We start from the raw sequence: 17,937 nt of genomic DNA, 5'->3' as shown, positions 1-17,937 counted from the left end.
TTAATTTTACAACATATAGGAATTTGCTTTTGTAAGTTTATTGTTATAATTAAATAATTAATTTTGTAAAGTATAATTGGATAGAGTTTGCAGTTACTGCATACTTAAACTACATAGACTCTACGTTAAAAGACTCTATATTTTACAACACTAACAGGCTCTATATTTTACTACAGTAAAAGACTCTATATTTTACTACGCTAAAAGACTATTTATTTTACTACGCTAAAAGGTCACTATTACATATAAAAACAACTAACATAAAATACAAATATGAACAACAAACAAAATAAATAATATTAATTTTTTAACAATACAAATAATTTATCAAATTTTAACAATTTTTTGTACCAAAGCTAATAAATCAATCCGGGTATAAATAAGATACAAATTTAAACACAAACATAACACAAATTAACATGGAAACACATTAAACAATACAAATATGCATGTACTATACGAGTTTCGACATAAACAAAATTGAAATACCTCGATTTAAGTTTTTTAAATTTGATTGAAATCGAATTTTTGCACCCGAAAGAAGGAATCCAAAGCTTGTCTTGTATGTGGGACCTACACTCCTTGCTCTTTAGGTGACGGGTGGGGCCCACAATTTTTTTTTTGAATTTTGACGCGGGGGACCAGCAGAATCGAAGGTTTTTGAGGTCCTTCGGTTCGGTGGTCCAAGGAAGAAGAAGAGCTATATTTTATTGAAGCTGTTCGCAGTATTATACTGCGTTTTAAGTAAAACGCAGTATAATACTGCGAACAGCTTTAATAAAATATAGTTGTGCCCAGCATCTTAGTAAAACGCAGTATAGTACTGCGATTTACATTTTTTTTTTAAAAAGTAAAATGCAGTACTATACTGCGAATTACTTTAACGGCAAAATTTCCGTTAACGTAATTCGCAGTAATTTTACTCATTTATGTAACTTTTTTTTTTAAAGTAGTACAAAAATATTTTTTGTCAAAAAAATGATTAAAAAGGTTTCGGACTCTTAAAACCTTTAATGACTAGTTTGACTTTAGTGGGTTGTTTTAGTTATTATGAATTGACATTAGCTCATAACTATATTTTCTTTTCTATTTGGGATTTTTGTAAAGGTCATTATTTTGGCTAAGCCTTTACTAGACTTTTCCCACTTCGTTCATTCCTAGTAATTGAATCAACAAGAAAGTGGCTTTCATCCTCACAAATTGGAATTATTTGATCTCAAGTTTAATTCTTAATTATTAGACGAAGTATATACAAAATTAAAATTCACTGCATACTAAGTTCGTCTAGGCTGGAATCTCCAACATATTCTTACTTTTTATTTTCTTTTATTTTTTAATATTTGGCTATATCTTAAATAGCTGTCCTCCTTGCGGATATGTGTGCACTGGGCCCGTTTAACTCTGAACGTCTTGGGCCTTGTTTGGATTGTGGGCTAAAAACATATAGGCTCCAAGTTGGAGGCTCCAACAAAGCCCATAATATTTCTGTTATAGCGCTCAAAATTGTCTGAAATTGTGCTGCAAAACCCTTGTAACCACCTCCTCTGAGGTTTTAGCAGAGCAACAATGGCGAAAACTGCAAAAGCTAACAAAAATGACAGTTCATCAAAGAAGAAGAAGAATAAGAAGAGCAGCAAATCAGGGCCAAAACTCAAAGACATGAAACACAAAGCAGCGGCAAAAAAAGAAAACCCTTTCGAAACAATTTGGTCACGTCGCAAATTCGACATACTCGGGAAAAAACGTAAAGGCGAAGAACGCCGTATTGGTGAAGCTCGTTCTTCTGCTATCGAAAAGGTAAATTTTTTCCCCTGCAAATTGCAACATGTTTCACTGATTTTTCATTAATTAATTAACAGTTTTTGGTGATTCTGAAATTAATTACAGAGGAAGAAGACACTGTTGAAGGAGTATGAGCAAAGTGCAAAATCGTCGATTTTTGTTGATAAGCGTATTGGAGAGAATGATGAAGGGCTTGGTGAATTTGATAAAGCTATTTTGAGGTCTCAGCGTGAGAGACAGGTGAGCTTTAAAAGTTCTCTTCATGGCCAAAGTTTTGATTTTTACAATCATGTTTAGCATAGTTTAGTGAAATTTTTAATGTTGTTTAGCATAGAGTAGTGATTTTTATCATGCTAGTATAATGTAGTGATTTTTAGCATAAGTAGCGATTTTTATCATGTTACTATAATGTAGTGATTTTTAGCATAAAGTAGTGTTTTTTTTATCATGTTTAGCATAGTGTAGTGATTTTTATCAAGTTTAGCATATAGTAGTGACTTTTATTAGGTTTAGATTATTGATATTTGTCTTGTTAGCTTAAAGTAGTGATTTTTATGTGGGAAAATAGTACAAACTCATTTCTGCACCAAGGGTGTCACCTAGTCGTCGATGAAGTAGGAGGAGAGCCATGAAGACTCAGGTTCGAATTCCAATGGAAGGAAAATAGCACTAGGTGATTTCTTCCCATCCAGTGTTGTCAAAGGCGCGCTTAAAGCACGCTTAAGCCCTAAAGCCAAGCTTAAAACATGTTGAGCACTTCGCCTCACTTTGTGGGCGCTTTAGTGTCCCATCAAGGCTCTAAGACATACTTTTCCTTACCAATGAGTGTAATCCTGAAAAGGCGACACTGAAAAATTGATATTTCACTTTTTTTTTATGTTTTTTTCAATTTTTTTGTCCATATATTTGTTATTCATGCTTATAATTATTGGTCTTGGACTACATATACATATTTTTGCTTTTTCTCCAATTGCGCCTTCTTTCATTAAATCCCACGCTTTATTTGCGCTTTGCGCTTAAAGCCCCAACCGGCCTTAGAGTTTTTCTGCGCTTTTCACCTTTGATAACACTGTTTCCATTTGCCTAAGTTTTGGTGGACAGAGTTACCTATATCTTGTACTGATAGGAGGCAACAGGTACTGGGTGGATGGAACAATTGAGGTGCACGCAAGCTGGCCCAGGCACCATCTTAAAAAAAAAAAACTCGTTTCTAAAGATGATGTTGAAGAAGTGGTCTTTCGGTGGCCATTGTTGAGATTTAGTTAAATATGCTCTTTTAGCCTGACAAATTTAAATAATGAGGAGACAGATAGAAGATTAGAGCACTAGCAAGGTAGAGAACTTTCCCTCAAAATACAATAGTTCCTTTAAACTAGAACTAAAAGTTGTAACCTAACCAGCTGGTTTCTTGGATATTCGAATACGCCCAACTTACATAATCCAAAGGAGAGGGCTCGAACCCTCACAGAGGACCCAACCATTGAAAGTCTGAAAGTAGGGAGCGATACAAATCAATTAAACCCATTTTCAAACAAAGAAGATAATAATAGAAAAAGTATGGATTCTAAGAATGGGAAAGGAATGGATCATTGCCAGTTCATTTCGTCAGAATTGCCAGATTAACCATTAAATGTTCCTTATGATTCTAGAGGTTTAGGATAGGAAGGGGGCTAAGCTCAACTTAAAGATGCTAAATAAGGGCATTCATTAGAATTTCAATGCGCATTGAGCGAGTAGTTAGTTCATGTCTTTTTGTATGAGATAAATGATTGCATGTTTATACTAATGTACTGTTGTTGTACTTTTCTTTTATTATTTGTTACTTATTGTTGTTGACAATTATTGTACTTCTGTTGCTGTTAATATGCAGGTGAAGTTGAAGAAAAACAAGTATAATCTGTCAGATGAGGATGAGGAGGACTTCAACGTCGGTGCCTCATTGGGAAGGGATGATTTTGATGAAGAAATCCCATTTGACGAGGATGAGGAGGATTATGGGAGAAATGGTGAGAATCACCCTTCTTAGTGTTGCTTTTCTCTCTCTGACGAATAGTTTAGTTTTTATTTATCCTGCAATATTGACGATTTCAACTTCCTTCTTTTGCCCATTTCTATATATATAAAAAAAATTGTATGGAACATACATACATGTGTGTGTGCTCGTGCTCATGAGTAGATGCACATATTAGTTGTTTCTGGTCAGGGCCACTAGCATTATATCTAAAATAGTTTATTTAGCCCAAATTGCCTTGATTAGATGGTATTATTGGTTCTTAGCCAAGTCAATTGCTTGTGAATTGAAATCCTTTAATTGACTAGTACATCAACACACACGATACTTTCTGTTGCAGTGTTTCATGCCATACTAGGTAGGTATATGGAGATGTGATTTACTAGGTACAACTATGTAATGGTCTAGCCAGTTTTCTGTGCATCTTGAAGGGTTTGCAGATTTGCATTTAGAATGAATTTCTTATACACTATACGCTCCTCTTAGCCAACTGAATTGTTACTGAAAATAGTAGAACCAATTAACACTACCTAAATATGGAAAGATTTTTTTTCTTGATAAGTACCTAAATGTGAAAGAGAAAAAGACTTTTAATTTTCTAGAGGGTCTCACCTGGGATAACCTTGCAGTCCTCGCACAACCTTCTGTCGCATCTCCTGAGGAGGAGATAGTCAATCTGAGTCTTCGCCACCGAACTTTGGTAAGTAACCAAATGTTCATCCCGCTTCGTAAAACTCGAGTTCGCAATGACTAGATCGAAAGCCTTGGCAAAGTCCAACAGCGCAATGCCCCCTCCGTTCCGCTCTCCGAAACCAAAGCCGCCATGCACCTCAGTGTACCCACCTGCAGATGACCCAATATGACCATTGAAATCTCCTCTTATGAATAACCTCTCAGAAGGCGGTATACTACGAACAATCTCATCCAACCCCTCCCAAAAGCGCCTCTTAATATCCTCATCCACGCACCGCAAACAGGCTTGGATGAGGATATTAAGAGGCACTTTTGGGAGAGGTTGGATGAGATTGTTCGTAGTATACCGCCTTCTGAGAGGTTATTCATAGGAGGAGATTTCAATGGTCATATTGGGTCATCTGCAGGTGGGTACACTGAGGTGCATGGCGGCTTTGGTTTCGGAGAGCGGAATGGAGGGGGCATTGCGCTGTTGGACTTTGCCAAGGCTTTCGATCTAGTCATTGCGAACTCGAGTTTTACAAAGCGGGATGAACATTTGGTTACTTACCAAAGTTCGGTGGCGAAGACTCAGATTGACTATCTCCTCCTCAGGAGATGCGACAGAAGGTTGTGCGAGGACTGCAAGGTTATCCCAGGTGAGACCCTCTCAACGCAGCATAGGCTTTTGGTGATGGACATTTGTATTAGGATAAGGAGGAAGAAGAGGTCAGTACAAGGACGCCCCAGGATTAGGTGGGGCGCCTTAACTAAGGATAAAGCTAAGGAGTTGGAAGGAAGGTTATCGGCAATGGGAGCTTGGAGAAGTAGTGGGGACGCAAACACAATGTGGTCGACGACAGCGGACTGTATAAGAAAGGCGGTGAGAGAGGTGTTAGGGACATTGTGGCCACAAAGGAGATTGGTGGTGGAATGCAGTTGTCCAAGGTAAAGTGGAAGCAAAGAAGGTGGCTTACCTGCGGTTAGTAGGGAGCACTGACGAGGAGGAGAAGAGAGAGAACAGTCAAAGGTATAAGGTAGCTAGGAAGGAGGCAAAGATGGCAGTGACGGAGGCTAAGACGACATCTTTTGCTCGTCTGTATGAGGAACTAAGGAACAAAGGCGGGGAGAAGAAGTTATTCCGACTCGCTAAGGCGAAAGAGAGGACAACTCGAGATCTGGACCAAGTGAGGTGCATAAAAGATGACGACGACAAAGTTTTGATGGGAGATGACCAGATTAAGAGGAGGTGACAGACCTACTTTCATAAACTTCTAAGTGAAGAAGGGGATCAAGATATTATACTTGGGGAATCGAGGAATGCCGACAGTCACCATGAATTAAGTAATTGTAGGGACATTGAGATCGATGAAGTCACGGAGGCAATGCGTAAGATGAGAAGGGGCAGAGCTACCGGGCCAGACGAAATTCCGGTTGAACTGTGGAGGTGTGTGGGTAGAGCAGGCTTGGAATGACTTACTGCATTGTTTAGCGTTATATTCAAGACTAATAGGATGCCTGAAGAGTGGAGGTGGAGTACAATGGTCCCGTTGTATAAGAACAAAGGTGATGTCCAGAGCTGTAACAACTATAGGAGCATCAAATTACTAAGTCATACCATGAAAGTTTGGGAGAGAGTGGTAGAAATGAGATTGCGAAGGACGGTGTCTATTTCAGACAATCAGTTCGGGTTCATGCCGGGGCGATCTACCACAGAAGCTATCCACCTTATTAGGAGGATGGTGGAACAGTACAGGGATAGGAAGAAGGATTTTCACATGGTGTTTATTGATATGGAGAAAGCGTACGATAGGGTTCCTAGGGAGGTCTTATGGAGCTGCTTAGAGGATAAAGGGGTCCCGATTGACTATATTAGGGTGATTAAAGACATGTATGATGGAGCTAAGACTCGGGTTAGGACAGTAGGAGGCGACTCTGAACATTTTCCAGTTATTATGGGGTTGCACCAAGGGTCTGCGCTCAGCCCATTCCTATTTGCCCTGGTGATGGATGCACTGACTCATCATATTCAAGGGAGGTGTCATGGTGCATGCTATTTGCTGATGACATTATTCTAATTGACGAGACACGAGGCGGCGTCAACGAGAGGCTAGAGATTTGGAGACATGCTCTTGAGTCTAAAGGTTTCAAGTTGAGCAGGACGAAGACGGAATACCTCGAGTGCAAATTTGGAGTTGAGCCGACGGAAGCGGGAGTTGAAGTGAGGCTTGACTCTCAAGTCATTCCCAAGAGGGGTAGCGTATACCTCGATTCAAGTACCTTGGATCGGTTATTCAGGGGATCGGGGAGATTGACGAGGATGTCACACACCGTATAGGGGTGGGGTGGATGAAGTGGAGGTTAGCGTCGGGAGTCTTGTGTGACAAGAAAGTGCCACCGTTACTAAAAGGTAAGTTTTATAGAGCAGTGGTTAGGCCTGCCATGTTATATGGAACTGAATGTTGGCCGGTAAAGAACTCACACATCCAGAAGATGAAAGTAGCAGAGATGAGGATGTTGAGGTGGATGTGCGGGCATACAAGGATGGATAAGATTAGGAATGAAGATATTCGAGAGAAGGTGGGCGTGACCCCCATGGAGGACAAGATGCGGGAAGTAAGACTCAGATGGTTCGGGCACATTCAGAGGAGGAGCACTGATGCACCGGTGAGGAGGTGTGAGCGACTGGCTGTAGTGGGCACGCGGAGAGGTAGAGGACGACCTAAGAAGTATTGGGGAGAGGTGATCAGATAGGACATGGCGCGACTTAGGATTACTGAGGACATGGCCCTTGACAGGGAATTATGGAGGCCGAGTATTAAGGTTGTAGGTTAGGGGAGAGTTGTGAATATTTCTACAGCACAATAGAGTGAGACTAGCCAGTTAGGAGTTAGACTAAGAATGTCATTGGTCGTCTATTGATGCAGGGCTTTACCTGCTAGTTTTACTATACCAGCCATCTTTTTCGTATTTCGTATTCTGTATTTCATATCTCTTGTATTGCTGTTATTTTATTATGCATTTTTATGGTGTTAATATATCGGCTCCTGTTGCTTTTGAGCCGAGGGTCTCCTGGAAACAGCCTCTCTACCCTTCGGGGTAGGAGTAAGGTCTGCGTACATATTACCCTCCCCAGATCCCACTTGTGGGATTATACTGGGTCGTTGTTGTTGTTGTTGTTGTTGTTGTTTCTAGAAGACTTTGATTATTTACTTTTCAGGTGCGGAGAACTTTTAATCTGTTGTATGTTAGGGTATCATTGTAGCCATCCTAAAATTTGTGTTTTATTAATTTAATACTCCCTTTGTTCTTATGTGATGATGTTTGACTGAGCAGGGAGTTTAAGAATGAAAGAAAGATTTTGAAACTTGTCGTCTAAAACAAGCCATAGAAATTTTGTGGATATAAATCATTACATAAGGATAAAATGAGAATTTTAAAGTTAAATTGTTAAATATCGAAAGGCGTCATTCTTTTTTGGACCGACTAAAAGGAAAGAGTGTCAGACAAAATGGGAACAGAGGGAGTAGTAGATAGTCTAGAGGTCTAATGAGCACGAGGTGCATCAAGTCAATTACTTCAAGATGCAATGTAAAGACCAACCTTTTCCCCTCATGTCGGAGAGTTGCAGCAAATCCGGCACATATTGGCACTTTATCAAATTCTGCAGGAACATATACAGATATTCGTAAATCTGATAAGTGACTTCAAAAATTGAGCAACGGAGCGCACAAGTTCGGTCCCATTGATGTGACATTCAGCTGTATTTATCAGTTGGGCAATCCCATTTTGGTTCCACCCTGAAATAGCACTAGAACACAACTGTAGTGCGATCATTAGCATTCTCTAGAATTTTTTTGCCATGCTAATGATGGGAAGTTCCCTTCCTTTCAGTTGACACTGGACAATTTTCGCAACCAAAAGATATTACTGAAATATATCAGCCGTATCCACCATTTCTCCTCTTTAGTTTGGTGGATTATGAAAAATGAAGAAATGATATACTGAATTGTACTATAAAACTTGTGCTGCATGTACTGTCACGTATGCTTGTTCATAGCTATGACAAACTGATAGGTTGAGTACTAGATAAATGAAAAGCAATTCTGATTGGAATTTGAACTTTTAGGTACAGGAAAAAATGGAACAGTGACTATTTACCATACCTTATCCCAAAAAACAGGAAAGAAACAGTTACAAATAAGTGGAGAAGGAAAATATGATATGATAAGTGAGGCACAGAAGTCCTTAATCATTGGATATGTGTTATATGATTCTTCTTTGATTAGTTTTAAAGCCCTTAGCCAGTTTTTCCATTTGATATGATGATAAGCTTTCCATTTTGTTTCCTTTGTAAAAGAGGAGCTGCTCTAGAATTGTTATCATGTCATAAGGTCTAAAGGGCTCTATTATTGGAGGGAGCAAATTGTGCCGTTTTCAGTTTTTTTTCCTACTTGCTCCTTGGGCAAGTGTTAAGAAGTACTATCACTATTTTTGTGTTTTCTATTTCTTCAATTCCATTGTGAATAGAAGATGGTCAATAAACCATTTTGCTGTCCTAAAGGTTGTAAGCCTGCCATGCATTGAGTAAAGAACCTTAGAGCTGCACATCTCGAAAGATGGAGGTGAAAACTGGCCTTTTCCCTTTCTCAGAATCTTATTACAACATAAAGAATGAAAGAACAACAATTCATTTTCATTTCAAGTGAAGAGAGGAATGTTAGTATGAAATATTAGATGATGATTTTGAGTTTCCTTTGTTTTTGGTTCGTTCTCGGTCTTGTGAACTTCTTGTTGTTGCTACATGTGGTATTTCTAAATTATAATGAAAAGAATTACTCTCTCCATCCAAAAAATGACCTGCTATGACATGTATTTATGAGTTAACTGCTCGAATAGTTAAGTATATTGCGTTTGGTAGAGAAATGTTTAGAATGGTACTAGTTTAATATGTCAAAAAAGGGAGTAATTTGTTGCCAAGATGTCACGTTGAATTTGAAATCATATAAATAAGAATACTTTGAACTTGTAGAGGGAGAAAACATTTTTATTCTAAAACATGTGCTGAGCTTTTCGGGATAGATCAAGAAAGTTGGTCACTTTCATTGGTTCAATGGAGTACCTTTTCACTTTTTGAGTCAGGGTAGGATAGCTTTACTGTATATTTATTTAGTTTGGCCTACTCTGTATCCTGAATGGTAAAGATACCTATTTTTCTTTTATTGTCAGTTGACCCTCCTTTTTTTGGCAGTTACTGCATAACAGTCTTAAGTCTATGTACATTTGAAAGAAACCATGAGCTTTTGATGGGGTGGAGAACGACTATGTATATTTGAGGAATAGCTTCTCATTCCTAGTGTCGTTTGGTGCACCATTGAGGTTCCAGTTTGTGTAGAAGAATTGGTATTGTTCATATGTTGTAGATTCTCTAACTTCTTATATACTGTTTGCTTACTGGAGATTTTTCCGTTATATGATAAATTATTTACCTTCTAAAAAAACTATGAAGTCCTTGTATAGTAACACACATTTGGGGCAAAGGAGAAAGTTTTCAATGGTCTTGATGCTCTTGGAGACTTAGACTAGCTTCTTCCTGGACTTTTTTTATAGAAGATATATCCATTCAAAAAATAAAATAAAATGAGAAAAACCTATGAAGAAAAACCATTATCTTAAACCTAGTCTGGCTGCCAGCTAGAGGATTACAATCATGATAGGATTCAATCTTTATCAATATCTTGTTTACAGTGAAGGTGGTAATGTTCACCTTGGATTTTCTGCTATCTGGCATCTTAAATCGATCTTGTATGATCTGCTTACCTCATAACAGCTGTCTGTTTCTGTGCAGATAAGTCAGCTATCTTGGGACACCTTAACTCTCATGGATCTCAGAATGCCCTAGCAGGTCCAGTGGAAGCAGAGGAAAATGTTAGATGCTTCCTCATTTTCACCTCCTCTTGATGCATATCCCCTGCTCTATTTTGGAGTTCACTCTATCAAGCTGCTAACAAATGAAATAGCGGATATCCTTCTCCCTCTAGGCCTCTACTATGATAAAGAGCTTACTTAATTGTTACACTGACTAATGTGGCATGATTTCACCTTGTAACTTAAACTGATGCTCCATGCTTTTCTTGGGTTGTACGAAAAGAAAAAAAGCGAATATGCTTTGAAGGAAGGGCTGCATCTACAAATAAGATCAAATATAAGCGTGTATATCTTTTCGGTTTTTGGTGAAAGTTGCTTAATGTACATGTTATTGATGCATTACTAGATCTTCACAGTACCCTACAATTGTAAAAGGTATGAAAGGTGTATAGAGACAGAGATATTCTTTTGGCTGTACAGAGTACAGACAGCACCAGCTTGGTGCAATTTCATCAATGAAATTCTTTACTTATCAAAAAAAAAGAAAATCGTTGTGCTCCACCTAAGCTGTCATGGGGCGGTCGTATGCTTTGACTGATGATACTGAACTAGCTTTTATTTCTGATAAGATGTCATTTACACATGGGTAACAGTACAATTACATATGAGAACACTGATTTTAGTGGCTGCCGGTAAAAACCTGGGTCTGAAAGAGATAAAAATAAAGACTGTTATCAAAAGAAACAGGTTCTTACTTTCTTACTGGGAGCATACATCATTTTGTGTGGGATGATAATCCATAGTTCACAAACATGTCTCGAAAGATTCTCTTTGTTGTTATTTGCAACCCATATGTCGTTCTGCTCCTGATTTGGTGTACCATCTTATTACAGAGGCAGAAAACCAAGAAAGAAGTGATGGAAGAAATTATTCAAAAGAGTAAATTCTTTAAGGTTTGTCATTGTTTAATGTCTTATTGTTGCAATCTGATAAGAGAATGGTTTGTTTACTTGCCATATGTTTGACAATTCTTTTGTTTTTCCTACATTGTTAGGCCCAAAAAGCAAAGGACAGAGAAGAAAATGATGCATTAACTGAACAATTGGACAAAGATTTTACATCGCTAGTGGAGTCGAAAGCCTTACTGTCACTGACCCAACCAGACAAGATAAATGCTCCGAAGGCTCTTGTGAACAAGAACATTTCAGTTGGTAATGTGAAGAAAGATGAGGTAGCTGATGTTCCCAGAAAAACATCTATTGGGAAGGTATAAGTGGGGGTTTTTTCCCAATTGCCGGATACATTCCTGATGGATACCGAGCATCCTAGTCTTTCCTCCTTTCATGTGCCTGTCTTTTGTTCACCATCTCTTTTAGGTTTCTAGTGCATCATCCATGAACAAATTACCAATAATCTTTCTTTTGATTATATTAGATTTGTCTATGTTGACCACTTTAGATTCCTAATTTGCTTCAGGAAAAGCCTGACACTTATGAGATGCTTGTTAGTGAGATGGCACTGGATATGCGTGCTCGCCCATCAGACCGGACAAAGACTCCCGAGGAAATTGCGCAGGAGGAGAAAGAACGGCTGGAATTGTTGGAGGTATGACTGTGCTATGACAGAATCAAGAGCTCCTTGTGTCTCTTTATACCATGCATTACAAATGACAGTATTTGGTGCATGATGGAGAAAGTGGTGGCATTTCTATTAGTAAAGTTGCACAATTATTTTCTAGACCAACTCAAGTCCCTTTGACAGTGTTTTCTTTTGAGGATTGAGGATCCTGTTTCTATTGATTAATTTAAACATAGCTGCTTTAATATTATCCGTATGTGCTTTCAAGTTTCAAGTGGTTGTAATGTATGACTTCATTGTTTCTGCTGGGTGGTTGATGTTCTTGCATCATCATGAGTGTTCTTTAATGCCTTCATCAGGAAACTGGCTACTGTGTATTAGTAGTGATTGCTTTTTTTGAGCACTTTCGCATGGTAATGTTCTAAAACACAATAAATTCCCTTAGCAAGGAAATTTAGCTGGATTATTATTTCAAAGATCTAACACTATTACGATTGGCATCGTTTTGGTAGGATAAGGAGCATTTATGTTTTGGGTATAGTAGATATTTTCTAATCAAAGCCTTTTCATTTTTCAGCAAGAACGTCAGAAGAGAATGGCTGCTGCTGATGATGGGAGTGATGAAGATGGAAATGCATCTGATGATAACCGTAAATTGGTTAAAGACCCAAGAACTGTATCTGGCGATGATCTTGGGGACGATCTTGAGGAGCTGCCTAGAACTAAGTTGGGTTGGATTGGCGAAATTTTGAGAAGGAAAGAAAGTGAACTTGAGAGTGAAGATGCTGCTTCTACTGGGGATTCAGAGAGAGAGGAGGACGATGGTGAGGATGAAGGAAGTGACGATGGGGAAGATGAAGGAAATGATGATGGGGAAGAAGAAGGAAGCGACGAGTATGATGAAGAGCAAGGAAAGACACAGACTATTAAGGACTGGGAGCAAAGTGACGATGATATTATTGATACTGAGCTAGAGGATGATGACGAAGGTTTTGGTGATGATGCTAAAAAGGTGGTGAAAATAAAAGACCATAAGGAGGTATTCATCAAGGGGAAACAAGTTGGCACTTCACAAACCGAAAAAGAAAAAGTGACTGTGAAGCATCGACAAAACGAACTTCCCTATACAATTGAAGCCCCCAAAACCCTTGAGGAGTTTACTTCATTGATAGACAATTGTTCTGATGATCAAGTTATTGAAGCAATTAGGAGAATTCGTGCATTCAATGCAATAACTGTCGCAGCAGAGAATAAAAAGAAAATGCAAGTATGATACTCTGTTCTCACTGTAATTTCTTTAAGATTGATGACTTTCTTCCTTCTCCTTTGTGTGAACAAATGGTATGAAGTTTTGCCTTGAATTTTTAAGAGTATTCACCATTTAACTGTATTTACCATTACCCATGAAACTATAATGAATGAATGTTCATGTGAATATATCTGCATGCTGATCGAAAATGCATGTTTTGTTGTTAGATGATAAGGTTATGGGTAGTGTGAACTAGATAAGTCATTTTTGGTGGGTAAGTCTTTGCTACCTCAATTGCTTTATAAGTAGCTTGTTTCTTTCGTCAGGTTTTTTACGGGGTATTGCTGCAATATTTCGCTGTGTTGGCAAATAAGAAGCCATTGAATTTCAAGCTATTAAATTTGCTTGTAAAGCCGCTGATGGAGATGAGTGCAGCGACTCCATACTTTGCAGCTATATGTGCTCGCCAAAGGCTACAAAGGACAAGGGCACAATTTTGTGAAGATCTTAAGAATACAGGTTGGCTTTGATAACCTGTTTGTTTCTTTAATTGTTCTTATTCCTTGGCTTTACTTCTTGTGTTTAATTCATTTCGTCCATCCTCATAGGAAAAAGCAGTTGGCCATCTTTGAAGACCATCTTTCTGTTGAGGCTTTGGTCCATGATATTTCCATGCTCTGATTTTCGCCATTGTGTCATGACTCCTGCTATACTACTGATGTGTGAATACCTTATGCGGTGTCCCATCATTTGTGGAAGAGATATTGCAATTGCTTCCTTCTTGTGCTCTTTGCTGCTAAGTGTAAGTGGATACCATGTTTCATTTATCTCCCATGCGCTGAAATTGATCATTTGTTTAAATTACGAGCGCTGGAATTTTGTTTGGTAAAGTATTCTGTGCCATCAGAGCACATATTGTTTCCGCCCGTATCATCTTCATCTTAATCAAAGCAGCATCTAGACTTCTGGATGTGTAGTGTACTGTCTCAGCCTAGTATATATCTTCTTACTTTATTAATAGTATGTGTGCCATAGTAAACTTCTGCAACTTACCCTCCTTGGTCTAATTTCGTCAGTTCATCTATCTTTGAAACTATTTATAGTTATCTCCTTTGTTTCTCCCTCTTCCTGCTTAGTTTTTTGATGAATAAATTCCCTGTTCCTCTGCCTAGTTTTGTATTTAATACATCATTTTAGTCCAGTGTGAGAGCAGTGGTTCCTTAGAGAGCTAGTTGCTTTTTAAGTCACGACTTTAATTGCAAACATATTCAATATCTTGCTCATTTGCTTGTATATCTCTTATTAGTTTCATTTGTGATCTTCTAAAAATTTTGGTATACAAACGCGGTGTTTCTCATGCTTGAAATATGAATTCATACCCTAGCTTTGCTTGTTTAAGGTGTAAAAGGCTTCAGAAACTTTATTAGTTCTCTTCACAATCTGTAAGAGCTACTTCTGTACCTCTTGTACATGTCTGCATACACTTGAGGCTGTTACATGTATACAAATTTACCTCATCAAAGAAATAAAAAAAGGCTTCAAAAAATTGTCACCTTAAATTTTAGGTGTCAATCTCAGATTTTTTATTTGTTAGTCTTTTTTTAACAGGATATTTAGTAGACGGTCTTAAATTTCACCTTTCCTTGCACATAGGTAATGTCAGAATGCTGTTATTTAGAACCTCGCAATTCAGTCTCTTTAGTTCTTTGCAGGTTTAAAGATTTCATATGAAGAACTTATTCCCATATCATTTAGTTTTGACACCAATGCGCCTGGGCAAGTTAGAAGCTAGGTACCCAGGTAGTGATATAGAAGTGCCTCACGTATCCAAATGATCACCAATTTATCCAATGAGCTGAGCGAAGCCAACTGTCTCATACTCCCTTGTTCCCTATCTGTTATTACTTTTGTTGTCTGTTCCAAAAAGATTGCACCGTTTTATATTTCGGAAGTAGTTAACTTAAACATTCTCATCTTGTCATTGGTACGACTTTGTTGCAGTCTCCACTGGAAATGAAAACTAATACTTTAACTTGGTACTATGTGTAATTTTTTGCATATTTAGCTTATTATCAAAACTCTTTGTTTCTTCCTTAGATTTTATGTTCGGTCAAACACAGTCAACAAATTGGAATAGAGGGAGTATCTGGCTAAATTCACTCAACATTAAGGTTCAAGTAGTGCTTAGGACTTTTTCAGGTTTATGGAACCAGATTATTCACAATAGCCAGCTAGTCATCCCCCTTGCACCTACGAGTGATTGCTCTCGACTCAAGTTGGTTAGGGTAGCTATGTGTGATTTATCCTCAACTGCGGGTCAAACAGCACGTGAAAATTAAAGATCGGTTGATCGTAGGAACACACATTTTGGGATTAACTTTTGGTTTTTATTTCGTTTATTCTCAAGAACATTCTTCCTGGTTGATGGTGTTAAATACAGAATGATCATATGAACTTAGTTCTCCAAGCTTATGGATATCAACATCTTGCCCTGCAGGTAATTAAACAATCTCAGAAGTTTTGTTCGGAGGCTATAGTATTTATTCAAACTTTGCTGATGGCAGCTTTAGACAGAAAGCAGCGGTCTAATTCTCAGGTTTGGCTTGGCTGAAGCTTATGATGTTCTTCTTGCTAATCTAATTCTTGAAGCTGTTAATCATCGCCCTTGTCTTATTTTGCAAATACTTTCTATTGTCATTGGGATGTATTTTGGTTGCTTCCTTCCACTTGTGAATTGACAGGCATGTTCTTGTGCTGCAGTTGGATAACCTTATGGAGATCAAAGAGCTTGGGCCTTTGCTTTGTATACGCAGTAGCAAAGTGGAGATGGATTCTTTAGATTTTCTTATGCTGATGGACTTACCAGAGGACTCTCAGTATTTCCACTCTGATAACTACAGGTTAGTTAGCGTTCTATTGACATGCATATGGACAAATCTATTAGAGGAATCCCAAAGTTCTTTAAATTGTTAAATATGGCTCTATGTTAAGATACTTGAACAAATTAGAAATATGTTCAATAAGTCTCTGTCTAGGTCCATTCAAGATGTGGTTTGTTATTCTAACTTTCAATATCCTAATATTATGATTGTCAATCAGCTGGTTAACATAACAAGTATCTCTGCTTGAAATTCTACACCTAATTTGCTTTTCTGGGAACCTAGAACTTGATGCGATTATATGGTTTCTCATACAGGACCAGCATGCTTGTAACAGTTCTGGAAACCCTGCAAGGATTTGTAAATGTATATAAGGAACTTATTTCTTTTCCTGAGATTTTCATGCCAATTTCAAAATTATTATGCAAATTGGCTGGAGAAAATCATATTCCAGATGCATTAAGGGAGAAGATCAAGGATGTTTCCCAATTAATTGATACGAAGGCTCAGGAACATCACATGCTGCGTCAACCTCTGAAAATGCGGAAGAAAAAACCTGTGCCCATCAGGATGCTTAATCCGAAATTTGAGGAGAAGTAATATGCTTTCTTACTGCATTATCTTAAATTAAACGAATCAAATTGTTTGTTTCCTATTGCGCTTAATCATCTTCTGATCATCTACTTCTACAGCTTTGTCAAGGGTAGAGATTATGATCCAGATCGTGAGCGTGCTGAAATGAAAAAGTTGAAGAAACGTCTGAAACAGGAAGCTAAAGGTGCTGCACGTGAACTGGTAAAGGATAATAGGTTCTTGGCCGAGGCGAAGGAAAGAGAAAAGGCCCTACTAGCCGCAGAAAAGGCTGAGAAACATGGGAAAAATCTTGCTTTTCTTCAAGAACAAGAGCATGCATTTAAATCAGGGCAATTGGGAAAGGGCCGGAAGAGAAGAAGATGAATTTAGCTTTTGTTTGTCACTTGGAAAATCTTATTGTCAAATGCTTCCTGGTTTTTGGTAAGGTTTCATTCTTTATGTTGCATTGACAGTGAATATATAATCAATTATTTTCCATGTGTTTGTCATGTTCAACTATCTGAACCAAATGTGGTCGTCATATGTAGTAGATGTAGATACTAATGAACAACCCATAATGCTACACATCAGTGTTAGAACTGTTAATGATACAAAATGTTGAATGTTTGCTCCTTCATTATTCCAGGGCAAGGAAGATGCAGAATGTTGGACGTACAGAGGGATTGAACAAACTATTGCGTGCTCTGAATGTTGGATTCATGTGGTTACAATATGCGTCTTCTGTCTTTCCCTCCAACTGTGCCATAGTGATGCCACTGAAATTAGTTGCTGTATTTGGTCGTATCATAGGCTCTAGCTGTGAAGTGGAAGAGCTCTCAAATTTTGTTTTTATGTCTTATAGCTGAGTATCAGTTTTGTCCACCTCAATAGGCGAATATAATGTTGAGTTGTAAGAAGGGATAACTATGTTCCTCGGATTGATGCGCGTTATGTTCCTCGGACAGATGTGCGTTGTTACTTGTTTCATGTTGTATTTGTTATTTACATCTAACAGAAGAAAGTATCAGTTCATTAGTGTTAAAACCATTTTCGTCATTGTCCAACGGCCACCACCTGTTATTCATGGATCAGAGATTCTTGCATGTGTTAGCCCTTCGCGACCATAGCTAGTTAATTTAACCATTGAAGTAGTATCAGATCAGTTAAAATTCTGGTAAAGTGGTACTAATATTCCTCGTAAGTAAACAACTTCAGCTGTTGCAAATCCAACAAAATGGTTAAAGTTGGACAAGCAGTTCCGTTGATTTAACTATGAAATATGGTTCTATTTGAAAATGGGAATTATATGAAACAAACTAAAAAAG

The 17,937-nt window shown here is 38.1% G+C and overlaps 1 protein-coding gene across 2 annotated transcripts; it reads left to right on the top strand.

The window, feature by feature from the left end:
• The first annotated feature begins 1,507 nt into the window (after positions 1-1,507).
• LOC107787741 (uncharacterized) lies at positions 1,508-17,676 on the top strand. Of its 2 annotated transcripts, none has more exons than XM_075240520.1 (15): positions 1,508-1,797; positions 1,888-2,022; positions 3,653-3,788; positions 10,296-10,393; positions 11,227-11,286; positions 11,388-11,600; positions 11,810-11,938; positions 12,489-13,178; positions 13,487-13,679; positions 13,769-13,962; positions 15,658-15,756; positions 15,921-16,060; positions 16,357-16,635; positions 16,732-17,053; positions 17,259-17,676. In XM_075240520.1, the coding sequence occupies exons 1-14, from the start codon at positions 1,567-1,569 to the stop codon at positions 16,994-16,996; spliced, it is 2,862 nt and encodes a 953-aa protein (XP_075096621.1). In that variant the 5' UTR covers positions 1,508-1,566; the 3' UTR covers positions 16,997-17,053; positions 17,259-17,676. The 2 variants fall into 2 exon arrangements, with proteins under 2 accessions (XP_075096621.1, XP_075096622.1); XM_075240521.1 differs by having other exon boundaries at positions 1,509-1,797; positions 10,314-10,393.
• Positions 17,677-17,937: the final 261 nt, after the last annotated feature.

The sequence above is a fragment of the Nicotiana tabacum genome, chromosome 20, assembly GCF_000715075.1.
Source record: "Nicotiana tabacum cultivar K326 chromosome 20, ASM71507v2, whole genome shotgun sequence".
NCBI classification, from domain to species: Eukaryota; Viridiplantae; Streptophyta; class Magnoliopsida; order Solanales; family Solanaceae; genus Nicotiana; species Nicotiana tabacum.
The sequence above is the reverse complement of the archived record's forward strand: the minus strand, read 5'-3'. Positions and strand labels throughout refer to the sequence as shown.

Bases quoted from the DNA above. Each gene is read 5' to 3' on its own strand.
- LOC107787741 (XM_075240520.1), top strand. From the start codon at position 1,567: ATGGCGAAAACTGCAAAAGCTAACAAAAATGACAGTTCATCAAAGAAG. The intron at 13,179-13,486 runs GTATGATACTCT...TTCTTTCGTCAG, and splicing joins AGAATAAAAAGAAAATGCAA to GTTTTTTACGGGGTATTGCT. The intron at 13,680-13,768 runs GTTGGCTTTGAT...CCATCCTCATAG, and splicing joins TGAAGATCTTAAGAATACAG to GAAAAAGCAGTTGGCCATCT.